This window comes from Labrus bergylta, chromosome 14 (genome assembly GCF_963930695.1).
Source record: "Labrus bergylta chromosome 14, fLabBer1.1, whole genome shotgun sequence".
Lineage (NCBI taxonomy): Eukaryota > Metazoa > Chordata > Actinopteri > Labriformes > Labridae > Labrus > Labrus bergylta.
Window position 1 is genome coordinate 20,845,559 of NC_089208.1, and position 19,268 is coordinate 20,864,826.

At 39.4% G+C, this 19,268-nt stretch overlaps 1 protein-coding gene across 3 annotated transcripts in view; it reads right to left on the minus strand.

Moving 5' to 3' along the window:
- zbtb20 (zinc finger and BTB domain containing 20) overlaps nt 1–19,268 on the minus strand; it is a 33,643-nt gene that overhangs the window by 12,295 nt on the left and 2,080 nt on the right. Inside the window, exons 2-4 of one of the 3 annotated variants that reach the window (XM_020633387.3) lie at nt 14,190–14,287; nt 3,766–3,910; nt 978–2,510 (exon numbers count right to left, since the gene is read on the minus strand). In XM_020633387.3, the coding sequence (XP_020489043.1) occupies nt 978–2,490 (1,513 nt within the window). In that variant the 5' untranslated portion in view covers nt 2,491–2,510; nt 3,766–3,910; nt 14,190–14,287. The remainder of the gene's footprint in view (nt 1–977; nt 2,511–3,765; nt 3,911–14,189; nt 14,288–19,268) is intronic. The other 2 variants (XM_029277230.2, XM_020633386.3) reach the window with 2 other exon arrangements.

Sequence of the window (19,268 nt, forward strand, 5' to 3'; positions counted from 1 at the left end):
GAATTATTTAAGCTTTTGTTAAGTCTGTTGTAATGTTGGTTCCACTAGAAGCGACAATATGCTACAGCTTTGTGAGGAAAGCTTTGCTATAATGCAGCCATGATGCAGGTGTTACAAAACTGTAACAAAAGTGCACAATTACTATTCTATGGATATTTAACATTCCTGTGATGACACAAAGGTGAACTGAGACAATAATATTTCCATATGATCACAAACAAAATAATGTAAGAATGCACATTTTCAGTTTGTTAGCTTCTCTGGATATAAACGCATTAACACACTTGTTTCTGCTGATATTTTGGACTATCAATTTGAACACGTTAATGTTATTATGTGGGGATGCTGTATGATGCAACCTGATAAAGCCACCAGTATCAACTGTAGTGCAGTGAATTTATGTGTAGCTACATGCTTTGATTTAAAAAGCCATTTTTTCATTGACCTGCACCAAAGGAAGGTCAGAACCACGGCTCAGTTATAGATCAGCGGGGTTGAGCTAGCACATATATATTAGTCATATTTGTAGTTCAAAGTCTATTTCATCTCTGACAGATTTTTTGATTGAAGCTAATGACACTTCACCTCTGCTGCACATGTGTGGTATGCACGAGTGTGTAAGTGTGTTCATCGCCTTTTAGCTATTTTGAGGTCCAAGGCAGGAATCTTCTCTATTAGCAGTTACTTTATTTTTATATAGATTTTTTTTCTGCGATAATGATTTTTGGCAGATCGAGACTGATCAGGCTGTATCAATGTTCTGCATGAGAAATCTACTGACGCAAGTAAGGAGTCAACTGTGACCTAACAAACAAAGGTTTTTAAAAAAAAAGAAGTATCTGGTAAACAACAAAGCTATCCATTAATATTTCCGTATTTCTGTATCTACAGGTAGAGCTTCTACCTACTTTAATTATGGATACATCATCATTTAACTGAAACTAAATCTGAACTACCCGTAAGCCACTATTACTTACCAGTATGGACAAACATGTGTTTGACGTAGTTTTGTTTAGCAGTAAAAGTTTTACTGCAGAGAGTGCATTCATACGGCTTCTTCTCCCCCGCACTGATCCCTCCTCCAGCCTGTTGTTGCTGAGATGGTTGCTGTACCGACATTGGGTTGGGGAATGATGGCATTGCAGGGGGCGGCACTGCCACGAACTGGGGCTGCTGCTGGCCAGGAAGGTAAAGGAAAGGCTTGCTGTCTCTAGCCGGCTGAGTGGGAAAGAGTGTGGGCAGGAAGGGGCTTCCACCAGGGCCCATCACTTGGGAGTTGCTGGTCACGGTGATCGGCATCCTCAGGTTGCTGGTGTGTGATTCTGCCTTGCGCATGTAGTGCTGGGCACTCGGCAGGGACTGGGACATGACTGAGTATGGCAGGGTCTGCATCATGCTACTGTCACTAGTGCTGTGGGATGTGTCCCCGTCGTCCATCTCTTGCACTTGCTCAGGGGACGAGTCGTTGACCTCTATATGCACAGGACCCCCTCCTTCACCTTGCTGCCCTTCGCCGCCCCCCTCTCTAAAGCCCATCAGGAACGGCTGCTGTTCCATAGCGTCTGGCTCGGTGCTGATGGAGGAGCTCACACCTGAGTCAAAACTTTCAACCTTGGTCTCGCTCTCTACACCCTCAGTATGGTCGGTGTCGTCTTGGCAATCCCCCAAATTATCATAGCAGCTGTACTCGTCTTCGGCCTCCTGCTTTATGTGCAATCCTCCCGTCTGGATGCGCGACGGTCGGGGCTGTTTGCGGCAGTGAGTGGACTCTGCTGTGGAGATGAAGCGGTCGACCTGTTGAGATCTCTCCTGGATGCGGTTCATCCAGGGCGGATTCTGAGATTGCTGGTTCTTCTGAGTGCCAAGAGTGGTGTCGTAGTTTGAAGACAGAGGGTTTATGTACATGGAGCGCTCACGGGTGCCGTTCTGCAGCGAGAGGCCAGAGTAGGAGTACAGTGATGTGTATGCACGATCAATGCTTTGCTGTGATGTTGCTTGCATATAACCCGACTCTGCGTCGCTGCTGGGCCCGGAGGTTCCTGACTCTGGCGTGCCGCGGGGTGTTTCCTGACCAGAGTCTCCCGGTATAACAGGGAACTCACCCGGCCCAGCCAGGCCCACATTCTGGGAAACGATGCGTGTGCACTCATCGATGACGGTCTTAATCTGAAGGATGCTGGCGGCAGTAAGGATCTGCAAGGCCTCTGACTGAGACACCCGCAAAATCCCACTGTACATAAAGTCAATCAGCTTTTGGATGGACTGCACCGAGACCACAGAAGGGATCTCAATGTCGCTGTAGCCCAAGAGCAGCTTGTCCTGAAAGAAGGGGCTTCCAGCAGCCAGCACACAGCGGTGAGCACGCAGCATACTTCCATGGATCCGAACAGTCACGTCACAGAAGTGCCCACGGTTGCGCTGCTCATTGAGGGTCTCAAGTACAGAATTGCTGAAGTTGTGAAGATTGATGTTATGAATGCGCTCGGTCATCCCCTTGCAACTGATGTCACCTGCAATCGGGAGGCAACAAACCTGTCTTAAAAACAGCATTGGACTGCATTAAACACACCAATATGAAGAACATTTTACATTTTGAGAAAATACTTGTTCTAGGGGGAAGATTTCTCCTAATATGGAACTATAACATATTTGTATTAATTGTTTAGAGTATTACTGATGTATCAGAGTTAATACAATTGTGAAATTAAATTTAATAGAATACGAATTCACATCTAAAAAAGTCACATTTCTTGTAAGCAAGAAAACTGCCATTTGCCTTATATTAGAAAACAAAACCATATCCCAGCACTACGATTAACTTAAGTATACAATTAGAAAGATTGATGCTTATTATAAAAAGAGATAAGACTACTTTGTTGGAGGATTACTAAAACAATAATACAGATATTTTTATTTTTCATTATTTTCTTCAGCCCAGGCTCGTATTATTTGGACGAGAATCAAATCATTTCCATGCTGGAGCTAAATTTGTCTCCTGATCCTGGTATAAAAAAAACCCACATTGCTATGGTGAAAGACAATTAAGATGGTTCCCTCCTAATTATTACTGTACAAGTTCCCCCCCCCCTACACCATGCTCTTCTGAAGTTCCTCCACCCACCAGTAGGTGGTGCACTGGGCTTGGAGGACAACAGGCCTCTTTTGTTAGCCATGTGTTCACTTTGATGGCGCTTCCTTTACTATCCTTGGAATAGATGTGACCCGGCTGATCAGTGTGTAAGATTACTGTGTGTGCTTTTCTTCCAAGTGAGGCATTAAAAGAAATTAAAATCTATGTACTAAATAGATGGGTAGTTAGTGTAAGAATTATGCAAATTGAGGTTTTTCATAATTACTGTAAAACTAATTTCTTTTAAATTCAAACCATCTTGAGTATAATTTAAGTAAAGCTGTTGAGCTTATTTGGTGGTTATTAAACACAGCACTTTAGAGTCTTTATTTTGGACTCAAAAATGTACAAATCTTTGCAAAAACAATAGTTAGTTCGTTTACACTATTTCTAACAATGACTAAGAAATATATTAATAAAAAACACTTTGGTCTGAAATGTAAGAATCCACATATACATGACCTGATCATATAAAATTAAAACGTATGGAAACATGCTTTATAATTTGGAATACACAGAATTTAAATAAACTGTACAGCTGTACTACAAATGAAAGCATTTTACAGTTACCGAATTGAAAAAGTAGGATTAAGCTAAAACGAAACACAACGTATCACGTCCAGCTTTTTACTCACAGTTAGATGACGTTTTGTTCCAAAGATGCTTGTGTGGCTGGTGATGAAGTGCGGGTCAAACTTCAGTTTGCTGGTGGAGATGGCTGATCAGAGGCCGAGTGCAAGGCAAGGCTGTCAGTCCTCTCTGTCCAAATCATGTGCTGCTCTGCCAGTGTTTGCAGGGGGAGGGGAAAGATAAGGAAAGAAATCTTAGTACCTGTGTTAAAGAGATATAATTTTAGACCATGCTTTTTCTTGTCATGTAAGATGCTTGTCACACACGCTGTTGCTCCATGTCCAATACCATGCAGTGTGTAGCAGCTCATTAAGGTTTCACCAAAACCTGCCTCTTATTTGGAACTTGCCGACAGGGCGAGGCAGCTACAATTAACTGAGCAGTGACATGCTTTAGCAGCCAACTTGTGATTAATGTGTGACAGTTTGAAATAGTATACATCCTTGTTTATTGTTAGGACTCCCATGTCTGACTTTTCACCTTCCCTCTAACACAAGTTTCCTGAGAGTCCAGAGATAAGCTCAACTTGTATTTAAGACGTGGGTGTAACTGCTGTCTGATGCACCCAAATAGACATTGTTTATAATAGATTTGATTTCATGATGAAGTAAAAGAGTGTGTGACAATCTTTGCTTTGGGACGGGTGGCTAAGGAGATCATTGACCTCTGTATGCTGAATTTGCAAATGTGTTGAACAAATACCACAAAGACAAATCCTGTTGTTTTTCCACTTGTTTAGTACGGAAATTTCCACTACAATGCCACAAACTGCCTCGTCGATATCGCCACTCCCTTAATGAACCCTGAGCCACAGTTAAAAAAAATGTCTCTTACCAACACGCTGCAACAGATGTGTAAAGATTTTTCAAAGTATGACGAATGGACGTTCCTGTGTGCACATGACCACCAATTACAAATCGAGAATGAAAATAATCTCAGTTTTAAGAGACAGTTCCTGTCTCAGCAGTTATCTGAGCTGATGGGCAACAAAACCACACCCTTCTGAAGAAAGACAATATAAATACCTCTTCAATTTCTGCATAATTTAGAGGAGGTATCACTCACATTCACCACTGAGTGTGTAAGCGGGTATGTGTGTGTGTGTGTGTGTGTGTGTGTGTGTGTGTGTGTGTGTGTGTGTGTGTGTGTGTGTGTGTGTGTGTGTGTGTGTGTGTGTAAGCTTGACTATTCCTGTTTTTGATTTTCGAATCCAAAAATCGAGAAAAAAAAAAAAAAAAAATCCAAAAACAGAAATTGAGCGGAATTGAGATTAGAAGTTGTAATAATAGAAAAGAGTAACATTTTAAACACACAAGGCTTTCATTGAAAAACACAAGAAAAGCATTCAACAACGTGAAGCATGTGATGAGCAGCTTTGATGACGCTTTGAAAGCCTTACACGAGAGGCCCTTTACAGTACAAACACAATAGTATGGCAAAGTTTGACATTAAAAAATGGACACAAAATGATTCGGAAGCTGACGACGTTGGAGGTTGATTCTCATGGTAATATCTGAGGTCAGGCAGAATAAAAAATACATTGAACCAATGCAAAATGCCATCACAATGTCTCTCTTATTTATCCCCCAGAGGCCAGATTTCCTTGAAACATTTCAACCAATACAGCTTCAAAAGTCATTTTTAAAAATAATGGATTAAATCTGGAGCCTAATATCAAGTGAAATGTGAAATTCTCTCATATTTTTGGGAAACAAGAGTTACAAAGGTGTAGTAGCTTTCGCGCTGGCTGCAACATGCACACCCAGTGCTGTCTGAAAAAACCAGTAACTACCCTGTGTTCCTGAACCAAGAGAACTGTGCTCGGATTTGACCAGACCTGCACGTTAATGTCGACACATGTCATTCTTCAACAAATCTAAAGTACTTTTGCAGAACACACCTCTCGCTTTGAGACACAGAAGTAAAATCTACAGATGGAAACAATATGATTTTAAGCATGTGACCTTTTTTTTTTTTTTTTCCACAGAAGAAGGACCATCTGCTGCACCGCGGAAAAAACGATAAATATTAGACCATAAATATGCCTCCGAAATGTTGTGTGTATAAATTAGTGTGGAGAAGCAGAGTATCTGTGAGGAAAGCAGAGTCGAGGGGTTAAATTGTAATCAGTGAAATGTGGCACTGAGCTCTGCTTCCACAGGCCTCACTTTGAGAAGTACAGCAAGCAGCAAGATGTGCGCTCGCAGTCTTGAAATGCCCTCGTCAACTAACAAATTTGACGATTTGATAAAGACAAGTAATAGCGTGTTTAGCACGAGGAGAGGGTGATCACTTGATACTGAGGTGGATCATTCTTTGGCACTTAAGCACACAAACACTGGTTAGTTTTGTAGCTCTGGTAACGGTGGAAATCTATCCTGAACCCTTTTCTACAACCTTAACAGCCCTACAATGCTCTCAAAAGCCCTTTAGACTCTTTATTAAAGACATCAATATAAGCTAAACATGAGCCTTGTTCGACAATCTAACTTAAAAACTAGCTCTTGCCAGAACGGTTGACTAAACTGCATTGCTGAAAGCTAAAAACTGTTGCTAACATAATTCAAAATTGTCTTAGTCAAAGTGAAAACCAACAAAAAAAGTCCTAATTCCAAAGCCTTTTCCCTTCAACGTACTGAATATGTGCCAAAATGCTTGAATCCATTACACTGGCAAATATTTAACCCTTTTTCTCTTCTTGCTTAAGATGTAACTGTATTCAGCTGCCATGGGCCTTTTTTTTTAGACAGCACATATATGTTCCCTCTTTGGCTTCCACCGTGCCCATCCAGACATGTAAATCCACCTGCCTGAGGGGTAAAGTGAGGTGAATGCTGGCAACAAAGGAGCAGGCCAAGGGAAGCAGGCTTCAGTTGCCCAGACTGCCACTCACAACAGTGATTCCATTTTAGCCGTGACACAGTGGGTGAGCAGCAGCCAGTGCCTACCTGCAGTGAATTCTAATCAGCCCAGGGGTCTGTCTCCCTCCCCTCCCCTCCCTCCCTCCCTCCTGTACCCTGCCTTGGACTAAAGGGGCTGATGATCCTTCAAAATTAATTAGATCCTTGTAGGAGGCGGCCATTTTCTTTCACTTCCAAACGCTCCACCAAAAAAAAAAAAAAAAAAAAAAAAAAAGACATTTTCTGAATTAAACCAAACTCGAGTTGTGTATTTTTCCCCTTCTCGTATTGATCTCTTTCTCTCTGCATCTTTACCTGTTTCCTGTTTCATCAAACTCTCTCCTTGTCTTTTCTTCAATCTGTCTGTCTCACTACTGTCTGTGTGTCTGTAACCACCCCCCCCCCACCCTCCTCCTCCTTTTCCTCCCTCCTTACAAACCTTCCCCACTACCCCCCGCCCCTCTCCTGGCTGCCTCCCTCCATGCTCCCAGCTCTGTGTCTGCCTCTGTGGAGTTTGCTGTCAATAAATCCCCAGAGGTCAGTTTGTCTGCTGGAAATCAGACACAATGCTTCAGACCGCCAATGCAATGCATGCTCTGCTGCTGCTGCCGCCACAACAAAGACTGAGGAGGGGTAGGAGGGTGGGGGGAGTGAGGGAGAAGGAGGAGGAGGAGGAGTAGGGGAGGGGGCAAAAGAAGAAAAAAAAAATTAAGACAGAGGGAGACGAGAGGAGGGTTGCAACTTCACCAGCCAGACTCCAGGTTAATCAGCCGCCTATATTAGGTGACAAGGCCGATGAAATAGGCTGCATCGAATTGGACATTAGTTAATCAAGTGGGGGTGGAGGGGGGGGGGGGTAAAATGGTGACCATGAGGGAGGGGTTTGAGAGCAGACATAAGAGGCATGCTTATAAAAGGAGCAGTATCAGCCATGTGAATAATATACATCTTGAATATGCAAATAGTGCTTACAACACACACTACAAGCATATATTCAAGGCCCCTGGTACATTTAAATGTGGAGACAAAAGGGCCACGGGGCATCGTGAAAAGCCCGTCCATGCATGTGCATACAGCATCTCCATGAATCCGCTCCAGATTTGCACTTACCAAGAGTGTTTTTTTTTTTGTTTTGTTTTTTTTGTTCCACCTAATTAATAGTAATTTATGAGTTTGTATGAAAGCTCCACTACTTCAACAATCACTGTCCGACGTTGTAATTATTTATTTCAATCATCCCTTTAGAAGCAAGTGCATTAGCATAGAAACTAGCAGATATTATGCTTTAATAGTATGGTTTGTGATATGGTGATAATGTAATTTAGTACACAATGTACATGTGTAGCGAGCCCACAGGGGAGTTTAAAGCATAAATCAAGTGTTGATCTGATGTGTGATAACTGAGTGTGTGTTTCATTTCCTTTTGTGATAAAATAATACACACACACCAAAAAACACACACACATAAAAACAGTCGACATCTCAAACTTTACTAAGAAAGAGGGGAAAAAAAAAAATAAAGCACATCTGATAAGGTTTTGTCCTGGTTTTCTTCGATCAGCGCAATTAAAAAAATATCAGAATATTCCTCTCTGCACAACAATACAGAGTAGACTGATTTGAATCGGAGTAATTTAAAGCCCTGATCTTCTATCACATTCGAGTGTTCGTCTATAACGTCGTGCAGCAGTTAACAGGTGTGCTAACAAATGCACCTAAATCTCACACACTTCCAAACGCGGCAGAAAACACCTCGCAGACTCAAGATTTAATTGATTTGTCTTTATGGCAGTCCCTGAAAACCATCAACAAGCAAACGTAGGCTGTTGACAAGTTGTGCCAAGATTTTCACACACAACATTTTTTCCCATTTTTTTTTTTTTTTCCATCTCCCTAAACTGAAAATGTACTAGGCAACACAACATCACCAATGAAATCGCTCTCAAATGTGTGATGATTACAACAAGGATGAATTACATATCATTTGTGCTTCCTTACAATGACATGAAATGTCTTCCTGAACTTTGAACCAGCTCTTCAGCTACAACACAGATGTAGGACTAGTGATTCTGCCTTCACGACTACAGCTCCAATCACAGGCTCGCCAAAAGAGACAGTTTAAAATGTGCAAAAGTGGTAAAATTGTGTTTTTTTTTTTCCATTTCACATAAACACCCTTTTCTCTGCTGTGAAAGCTCTGCTACTTGGTCCAAGCATCGTGAAGATTTAAAACAGAACCAGTGTCATGTTTTGGACACCTTTTATTCGAGATTACTTGAGACTCCTGCATTTCTTTGAATCATAGACCATCTGGAACTATTATTAACCTTTTAAAGTCTCCTCAATCTAATCCGACTATTCATGTTTAGTTTCTCTGCCTCTAAAATGTCTCAAATATCATATCTGATAAGACATTCAGTCCAACAGAAAGCCATTCAATGTGACAGGATGTGGGGATTTCAAATAAATTCCTCTAGCAAACAAATAACAGCACACACCACAATACCATTACACAAGTATAGGACAGTTCAAAGTCTTTTTTTTTTTTGACAGGACAGCTTGTTCAACTTCGTCATTTTCTGTCAAAAACACACCCACCACCACCACCCGTTATCCTGAGCAGACTCTTTGTCCTTTTACAGATGGGAGGATAAACTACTTCTCATATACTTTTTTTTTTTTTTTCAGGCCAAGTCCAAACAAACGGTCCTGTTTTGGGAGCTATCACACTGTATTTTATGAAGTTTCCCTAAAAAAAAAAAAAAAAAAAAGGCATAGAGGGTGAAAACAAACAGCTATTGTGGGCTTGCGGCCATTAAATTTATAAAGCCAGTATCTCATTTTGGCAAATGGAAGGGATGCTTTCAAGAAATGTCTCAGTTTTGGCAAATCGCTGTGGTTTTGTTAATGAGCATTTGACCAAAAAGAACCATCTGACTACTCATGTGATAGTCTCCAAAAACACCTCTAACCCCCGAAGCAGATAATGCTAAATTCAAGAGAGATCATTTAGGCACAAGTGTCCACAGCAACTGCCTCTCCAAAGCTACTACACGTGTCGAGGACATTTCGCCTCTCCAAAAATCGACCTGGTGGGCCATCAAGAGATCTTCATGAACCTACGTAGACGCTCGTATAGGACTCCTCTGTCTATTACCTGTGTATCATGATTAAGAGCCAGCTAATTGATTCTGTTTGGCAGTATGTAAAACAGACTTGTATATGTCTATGTGAGGACAGTGTACAGTAAGCAGGCATGATCTCAACAAGTGGACTGTGTGGTATAGTAGGGCTGCAGCACCTTTAATATCTCTGACAGAAAACAAAGTGTCTCCTCATTTTATGTCCTTGGGAGATAAACCCGAAACAAAGATGCTTTGTGCTGAGTTATGAGACGATAGTGTGGGACCTCAGCTGAAAGTACATAGTACTTATTATCACAGTAGGGCACAGCTCAGACTCTGAATATGTTTAGGTTAGCTGATACTATTTATCACTATAGAGACCACACAGTCTAAAGCCACACACATATAATATACAGAGGAAGCCTAGAAAACAAGTGTTCACAGTGAAAGGGTCACACACACTTATAGGAAACATGTTCTCACACTCACACAGAAATACATACAATATGTGGTCAAACAGTATCTTAAAGAGGTGAATTCAACAGTATCTTAAAGAGGTGAATTCAACAGTATCTTAAAGAGGTGAAATCTTTGTAGGTTTGTAAAAAAAACTAGGTGGGGGTGATTAAAATAAAACTTAAATGTATTTTTTTTTAATTTGTATCCACATTTCATTTCATACATCTGACTACATAGTGTACATTTATTTGGTTGTTTTCAGTATTTGTGAATGTGACTGTGAGTGGGGCTGTATCGAATAACTATTTGCTATATGACGCTATATATATATATATATATATATATATATATATATATATATGATGCTATATTATAATTTAGGGGAAACATACACTGTAAATAGAATATATCAGCATGTTTATAAAATCTGATTTCTAAATACTCTACATTACATTTTGACACAGTCCAACATCCATAGCACAAAATAGTCAATAACTCCACTTTGCTTGCACAAATTTGAAGCAAACACTAAATTACTTAGGGAACAAGTTTTTAGTGTACATTTCAAATGTGCAAGAAATGTATTTCCCCGTTAATAACAAAAATCTCTTTGAATTGAATGTATATATTGTTCTCGAGAATCGATCACAAACATAATCTCAAAATCCACAAGTCCATCAATAGATTTTTTTACACCCAAATTGTTCTGCTGAACATGTGTTTGACCAGCAGCTGCACGAGGAGGTCCAGCAGCACAGGGCTGAACTTTTACTAATGCACGAGGCTGATTTAAGCAGTCCAGCACATTTCTGCACCTTTTTTTTTTTTTTTCTGAGCTGCTCTGTGCTTCAAGGGTCAGCAAAGGAAGCCTCTCTTCTCTCCTAGTACCTGAGAAGGTTTGCCAGTTTACATAAAAAAACGTGCTTTCAAAGTGTTAACATGCTGCTTGTTAACAAATACAGAAGGAAAGAAAAGGTTGCTTGATGTCACAGAATACTTCAGCTTGTAGCTACGGCAACAACAACGCACACATGCTATCAGGATGAGATCTAACTGACTCTTGGTTGAGGTAAACTCACCATATCCTCAACATACTGTCACAGTACAGTAACTACAGGTTTAAAGTAAAGAACCAGATATTCAATCCAGATGACTCAGTAAATATGCAGTGTTTATTTCCAGCCTAATGGATATTAGCACTTTTAAATGTATTTATAGTTTGGTGAGCCGTTGTGTAAATACAGATTATATATGTCTCATCAGCTCATTTGACATATGACCCTTCCAAAAGTGTAATGCTGACACACTGAAACACAGCCGACCACATGAGTGTCCTATACACACTTCCTCCAAGTGCTAGCACCTCTTGTCCAAGGTCTGCAGGCTAGCTGAACACAACCAGCTAATATATAATGGTTTAAATACACACCCACCCACACGACCTGAAAATTCACAAAAGCATGCACAAAAGTAAGCTTTTTGTTAATCCAACAGGGAGGAGGTCAAACTCACATGAGGAAACTTCATCTATACAATGCAGTGTTGCAAAACAAACCTGTTAAGCAATGTAATTACACAATTTCACAACAAATGACAAAAATGCCCCCAAAAAAAACAGGACCTTAAACTTTCCACCTATTTAGGATTATTTCAATGAAATTTTTGAGAAGACATAAAAAAACTAAAATAAAAAAACTACTTGTTTGGAAATGTGAGTCGATCAGAATTCACTCATGAAGCTGAAGATACAGTCACATGAAAAAAAAAAGGGTTACCAAACAACAATGAGGTCAGTAATCTATAGACTGTATCAGCTAACATGGGACATTTATGAAAGCTGGAGTCATTTTAGAAACTACCAAATATATCCAAAGAATACTGCAAGGCACACAATGATATTCAGAATATGTCTTTGGAGAAAACTATTCTATAACTATCTCACCAACAGCCGCCATCAAAAGCAAAGACAAAGAGTGAATGCATATAGTTACCATAACTGTTTTAGGGATTGGGATTGATCTTGTATTAGGTGTATTCTATGTCTCTATACCTGTACCACTAAATGTATGTATGTATGCAATGACATAAAGGGTCAGTAGGAGGACAGGTTCCGCAGTATGTAAAACATAACAGATTAGAATTTTCATGAGACAATTACAAAATCTGAATACATGAACTCTCTATCCATGTAATGGATGATTGGGAAACTGATTGTGAAAATCAGGGCCGATACCGATGTTTAAAATTTTTGCCAATTACTGACAAAGACTGGATTTTTTCCTGTTACTTCTTTTGAAGCCAACACAAAGCCAACATTTTCTCTCATTTTTGACCATCAAAACAGATTTTGTCCAACATGGGACTTCCTCTTCCCAAAAAAAGCCTATTCTCTGAGTCCACAGTTAGGTGTACTAGATGCAAGCATTAAATTGATATGACAACAGATAAACATCAGCTACTGACATCGGTTCAGGCCACATTTTTTGCTGCTGGGCAGAGGTCTGTCAACATGGCCGATATCGATGTTAAACGGATGCATCGGTGCACCCTTAGTCATGGATTTATACACATTTACATTATCATGTCTGTTGACATCTAATAATATAAGAGCTGATTGTTGTTAAACATAAGCCATGCACTTACACCTATCCGGTGTGTGAATGTGTGACACATCCTCATGATAAAATGGACATAGTGTGAAGGAGTGACATGAAGTGTTGTCCAGATCAACAAAGACAAGTACTGTGTAAACACACATGGCAGAGTCTGTGTGTCATTGGCTTAGTGGGACGATCAAAGGGTGCAGAACTTGACTAATTATGTAAGTATATATTTACAACATTAAGCGTGTTTGTCAGTCAGTAATGTGAAAAATTATTATTTTCTTGGAAGTCGAGATTAAGACATAAAGTGATGAGGGGTGTAATAATGCATTGATATTGACTTCTTTAAAATAGGCAGACGAATAAATGACCGGATTGTCATTTTTAATAACATGTACATATAACAATAAGATGTTTTCTTCTTCACAATGAAAATATTTGACTTTGTGATCTCAAACCTATCTCAAACCTATACCTGATGAAAGTTGTGCTCAGTTATTATAACTGAATCAAATATTGATATGTGCACCATAAATAATAAAAAGTCAGCAGCAGAGCCAAAATTAAAACAAATATTTTCAAATGACACGCCTTTTTGAAACAATAATTTTTTATTTAAATATAAACATCCTCCTTTTTTTACCGGCCATTTCTCAGGAGTGACTGCAGGAAGAAAGTATGCTGCAGCAACCAGTTGGTGCGGTCGGACTTGTTTTATAGCATATCATAAGCAGCCTAAACATAGCCACACACTATCACTAACCATAAACTACCATATTTTCACTGTGGCAAATGTTAAGGTGTGTTTAAGGTTTCAGGGAAGTTGTTGCTCAACTATTTGAGCCTTCTCTTGAGTAAAATTGGCATAGGTTATTTTCTCTAATCAGTTTGTTCACAGACAGATAAGTCTGCACAGAATCCAATCTACCACAGAGCAGATTTAAAGCCTGGCCACCCATCAGCTCCATTTTTATATGAATGATCTGGCCTTTCAGCCTTCTGCTAATGCACATGAATTGTTGGTCAATGTGGTCTGTTTGAATGAAGCAGAATTATCTTTGATGGCAATAATCTATAGCTCATAAACCCTAGATTGTAACCTAATCTCCTCAGCTGTTTCTGGTAACATTACTATAAAAACCATGCCACATGTATTTCAGCAGGGCCAGCAACAACAAATGTGTTACTTCCATGTCATTTTTTGTCAGAGAGAGTGAGACTGAGCGAAAGAGGAAGGATCATGCTTTTATTTGAGATCTTTCACTCCTCTTTGTGCAACAGGAGGCTTTACAGTATGTTAAACAAATCCAAAATGTTGTCTTTAATGTCTAGCTCCTGTTACCTGTGTGAGTGTGTCTTTGTTTGCCTGTGTGACCTGCACTGGGTGTTGCCCTGCCTTCCTCTCAAAGCATGTCAGGAAAGGCTGAACTGGCCATGAACCTGAGTAAAAAAGAATGAATGAATGAATGTCAGGGTGCAGGCCAGTGTGATTCAGTCTAAAATGTGTCCTATTAGTAGAAAGTATTGAAATAATCATGTTAGTAATAATTAGGTTTTAATGAGTGAGGGGAAAAACACTGAGGCATCACTGTAAAAATGAAAATCTATCACTGATCCATCTCACTTTGACATGTGGACTGCATGTTTTCCAAAAATGTAACACAGGTGTTATGAACAGGAGTTGATGCCTTCAGGATGATCACAACGTTTTCTAATTTATCAACAATAAATGTCATGGCTATTGTCAGACGAGCCCAGCTACTTTGATAAAACGGAGGATTTGTGTGCAGTTGAACAGGTTACCCATGCTCTTCCTTTGTCACGTGGACCAACTGTCGTAAAACCAGCCCCCCCAAGAAGATAAAACATTCATTTCCTGACTGATAAAACAATAAGCTGTTCAGCAAATGAATAATGATTTTCAGCGTCTTGAAGGAGTCTATTTTGAAATCTGTCTTTATCAAGGTCATTCTCAGGGCAATAAACAATTTCGACAGTTCCAGAGCAAATACTCCTTTCATTTGCACGATAAAAATGAAAATTTAAAAAGATAAATATTTTTCAGAAGAATTTGTTCAAAACATGAAATGTCTGACAGTGATTTCCAAAAGCTGAATTTCAAAACAGCAAATAACTTACCGGTAGTTCATAAAAAAGGAAAATTAAAAAAAAATACTGTTTTAGATTCTTTGGAAGAACTTTAAGGCTTCAACAACATTCATTTTGTGATGAAACCACGACACAAATACTATTGTGTAAATAATTCCCTCTAAGTTTACTCTTTGCTCAGTGCATACCGATGTACCTTGAGTAAGACTGCACAGCCCTAACATTTTGGCTGCTGTGAGTGCTGTTTACTGGCACAAGGCTTAAAAAACTCTTCCTGAAGCCAGGATAGAAGCAGAGGAAACACAGCACTCATTCTCTGTAAAAGAGTTTCAAAAGTTACAGTACACTCTGCTAGTTTATTTTCATTTTCTTAAACCCTCTTTAGATAGTTTTCCCCTTCAGCGAGGCAGTGATCTCACCATGACTTGTAGAAAACCATATGAGCGGCGGGGTGAACTGAGGACACACATGCACCTTGGCAAACATACAACTTTGCTATTAGAATCCAGGATACATTTTTCACATCAGTTGAATGCCTGGGCCTGCAGTGTGTGTTTAGAGAGGGAATGCGAATTCACTTTAAATGCTTCTCTATGTAATTTAAAACAAATTTAGGATCTAGCATTCTTTATTTCAACAAGTTGCAGTTCTGATCTAAACTTTTACTTCCAAAAATCATCTGAGCTTGTCCCGACACGACTTGTGATCCAGCTGTTACCTTATATCCGGGTCTTAAAAGTTCCTCAGAAGGCAGACTTTTAATGAAAAGCTTTTAAACCAGTAGTGTAAATATAAAACAATAAACAAATAAAGAGTCTGTAGGCCGTCCCAGTAAAGGTAATGGAAACATATAGTCATGCACATAACTGGACTGTGTTTGTACTGTATATACTGTGTATCTATTAACAACAGTATAGGAGGTAAAAACAAGTGACAGCTAGAATTTAATTCACTTAAGAGATCTTGATAAAAAAGAAAAGCTTTAAACGGGCATAATAAAAATACAGTCCAAGAGTCTATAAATTCATGTTTACGAGTATGAACACAAACACAACAGGCTTATCCTCGGGCAAGTGTGTCATAAACGGTCCATACAGGATGGCCTATTCATATGCATATCAATTCTTTTAATGATAAACAGATCCTTCTTTATCAATAGACTTTAATATGCATCTATGGCAGAACAGAAAGTGTCTTATGCAAGATGTTTCTACGTTTTTCACTGAAACAAAAGCTCCGTGACAACAGCATGGTACATTCGCAAATACTTATTCAGTCTCAATCTGTGCTTTCATTACACATTCCTGTGATACTTGCAGGGAGGGGAGATTTCCAAAACAAAAGTCCTCTTAAAAACTGAAGAACTTGCCCTAAAGTTTTGTACTTTGTCTCTTTTCAACATCTCAGTGACATTGAAGACAAACTTTGAATAGAGTTATTTTCACGAACAGCCTGCTATATTCTGAGTGCCAATTTACTGACAAAAAAAGGAGGGGAGAGTATTTAAAAATTCCTGCTCGATGAATTGAAAAATTGAGCCAGTCGACACAAATGAGAAGAAAAGCTGTTGTGGAAGTCTTTGTTAAGCGTTATGGATGCATAATATTCATCTGACTGGTTGCAACATTAAACCATTTTTTAAAAAATCTTGGTTAAACGATCACATCTTTAATAAACAGGCCACATTTTTCCTCCTCTTACACAAGGCATATTATTTCCCATCATTTCCTTATAGCTGGAGGGAAATCCCCATAACTCATCATCACAGTATTTACATGTTGAGGAAAGTGGCTAAAGGGGGAATTCTCTCATGAATTACAAAGGACACGCTTCACGTTTTCTCAATAGGTCTAACAATTGTGTTATTAGTATTTTCAAGAATTAAAAAAAAAAATACATCATGTGAAGAGAAGCATGTTATGTGTGAAAAGGTGCTTTGTGGGTAGAAGGATGCAAGCCAGTTAGCCAGGAGGCAGCTAGCCTGCCAATTATTTCTTTTTGCAAAAAAAAATCTTGTAGGCTAACAAATCAACAAGGTGGCAAGTACTCATTAATTTATTAATTATTATTATGAATGGATGTGACTGAAAAGCGTAAGTATTTCAATTAAAAAATATGAGACTTCTGTAAAAATTTTACTTTTTTTATGTTGCCATGGTAACTAGGGACTCAAAAGCGGTATTAAAGGTGCAATTCCTGTAAAACAGCAGACTGTGCCGTAAAAATCAGGTGAGAAACTTTGCATAGTGTGCCTTCATAAAAAAAAAAATATCTTTAAGTTGAAAGTCTTTTGAAGGCTTAAAAGCCCATTCAGTTGTTCATTATCACTTACCATGAACTTTAAACAACAGAATACTGTCTCAGTTGGAAATCACATCATTAGTTTGGAGGGAATATATTGTTGTAAATGCAGCAACCAAAAAAACATTAAAAAAAAAAAAAGGAGGGGAAAGTGTAAACAGCGTGCGAGACAAAAAGGCCAAGCAGTTAACAAGCAGTGTGACATTCTGGATGCAATCCACAAAGTGGCTCGTTATATCGATGGATCTCTACTGCACTCCCAAAATGGCTGCCAAATATGTTCAACTGGGGTAGAAAAAGTGCCAGGACGGACTCAAGTGCATAGTCTCAAATTTGTTTGACAAGCCATTGAAAAATAGCCTAGGTGGCATATAAAAGTACAATTTCTAATTTGACTTGATCAGAAAACTCCACATGTACTGCATGCTTGAATTATATTAATGTATCTCTGCATTGCTAGTGCATGCTGAAACTTGCAACACAATGAAAATATTTAAACTAAGACTATAATTCAAAATAGAATACACCAAACAATGAACATCATAAAATAAAGTAACACTATGAATCGAAAAAAAAAAAAAAAAGACAAACTCTTTCCTAGTTCTCCCGTCCCTTCCACTACACTCAGCTGTCCACTAAACCACGAGAGCAGCAAAAATCTTTTCAGGAGAGTTCTGTTGAAGCAACATAATGAAGATATATTTATAAATTTAATAATGTGGGTTATGGGGCACCAGGATGACCTAGTAAAAGCCTGGTGAAGATGGCAGGATGGTGTGGGAATAACAACAACCAGAAACGTGGCATTGCGGAGGCTTCACAGAGATCTCTCTTTCTTGCCTATTTGGGCAGCAGAGCCTTGCTGCGCTTAAAAAATTATTTGGAAAACTGACCTGCCATCTGTGTGCAAGTACTGTACAAGATGATTGTTTTTTTTGTTACAAGTCCCTTCCAAAGAAGTACTAATTACATTACAGCATGGTATCCTTACACTTTTACCCAATCAGGTGGGAGAAATGTGAGAAAGAGTGACAGATAGAGTACATCCCTTGGAAAACATTTGAAAATTAAATGCTACGGAGTACAGACACATTATGTCAGTTTGGTAGTCAATAATAGATTACTGAATGTGAAGAGGGAGGGCAGCTACAGAGGACGAGTGAAGGATGGTGAAGCGAGAAGAAAATTGGGATTGATTGCTGAGTGTGGATTAACTGAACACCTCACACCCCCCTATGCCTTCATCTGAGAAGGTCTGCAGTTTATCTGCTGGGTCTCCTTCAGATAATAATGAGTTCCTTGGTCTGCAGACATGCTCTTAAATATTCATTAGTCATGGGTGGGTTTTAACCGTGACACAGAAAGCGGGCAAATGGCGATGGCTGGAACACAGTGAATATTAATATACATGTGGAATATATTCACATAAATTCTCATTAACTGAGATGAAACTGGGCACCTGATACTCTGCACTACAAACACTCCCATGGCATATAATGGCTGTCTCTCACTCAGCAGCTCCTGTACACCTCTGTGCTGATGAAACGAGAGTTTTTGACATCAAGCCGTGCTGAGAGCTCACTCACACACAAGACAAGTACCCTCCAATTCATCAAACAATAAAATGTCCAAAAATACAGGTATTAAACTGGTGTGGAGTTTCTTTTCACATGAAGGGCATTCCATCCATGCTTTGTGACAACATCATTTACACTTTACTCACCCACATGCAGCCTGTCAATCAATATGCTCCAGTTTTAAGCACAGAGTTGTGATCATGCACAGCTGAAATCAAAGTGAAATGTTGCATTTGTGCGACAGCGCTCAGCTCTGTGCTCTCCAAAATGTGTCCATTCAGAAAACAAATCACCCAGTGCAGCCGCCAATTACATAACCGAGCCTATAGGATAGCAGCGCATTTACGTTGTGGAGAGATATTCTGAATGAAGGCGGTGGGGGAGTGGAAGTGATCACAACAAAGTGTAAAATGATGAACGCACTCGTATGTGGT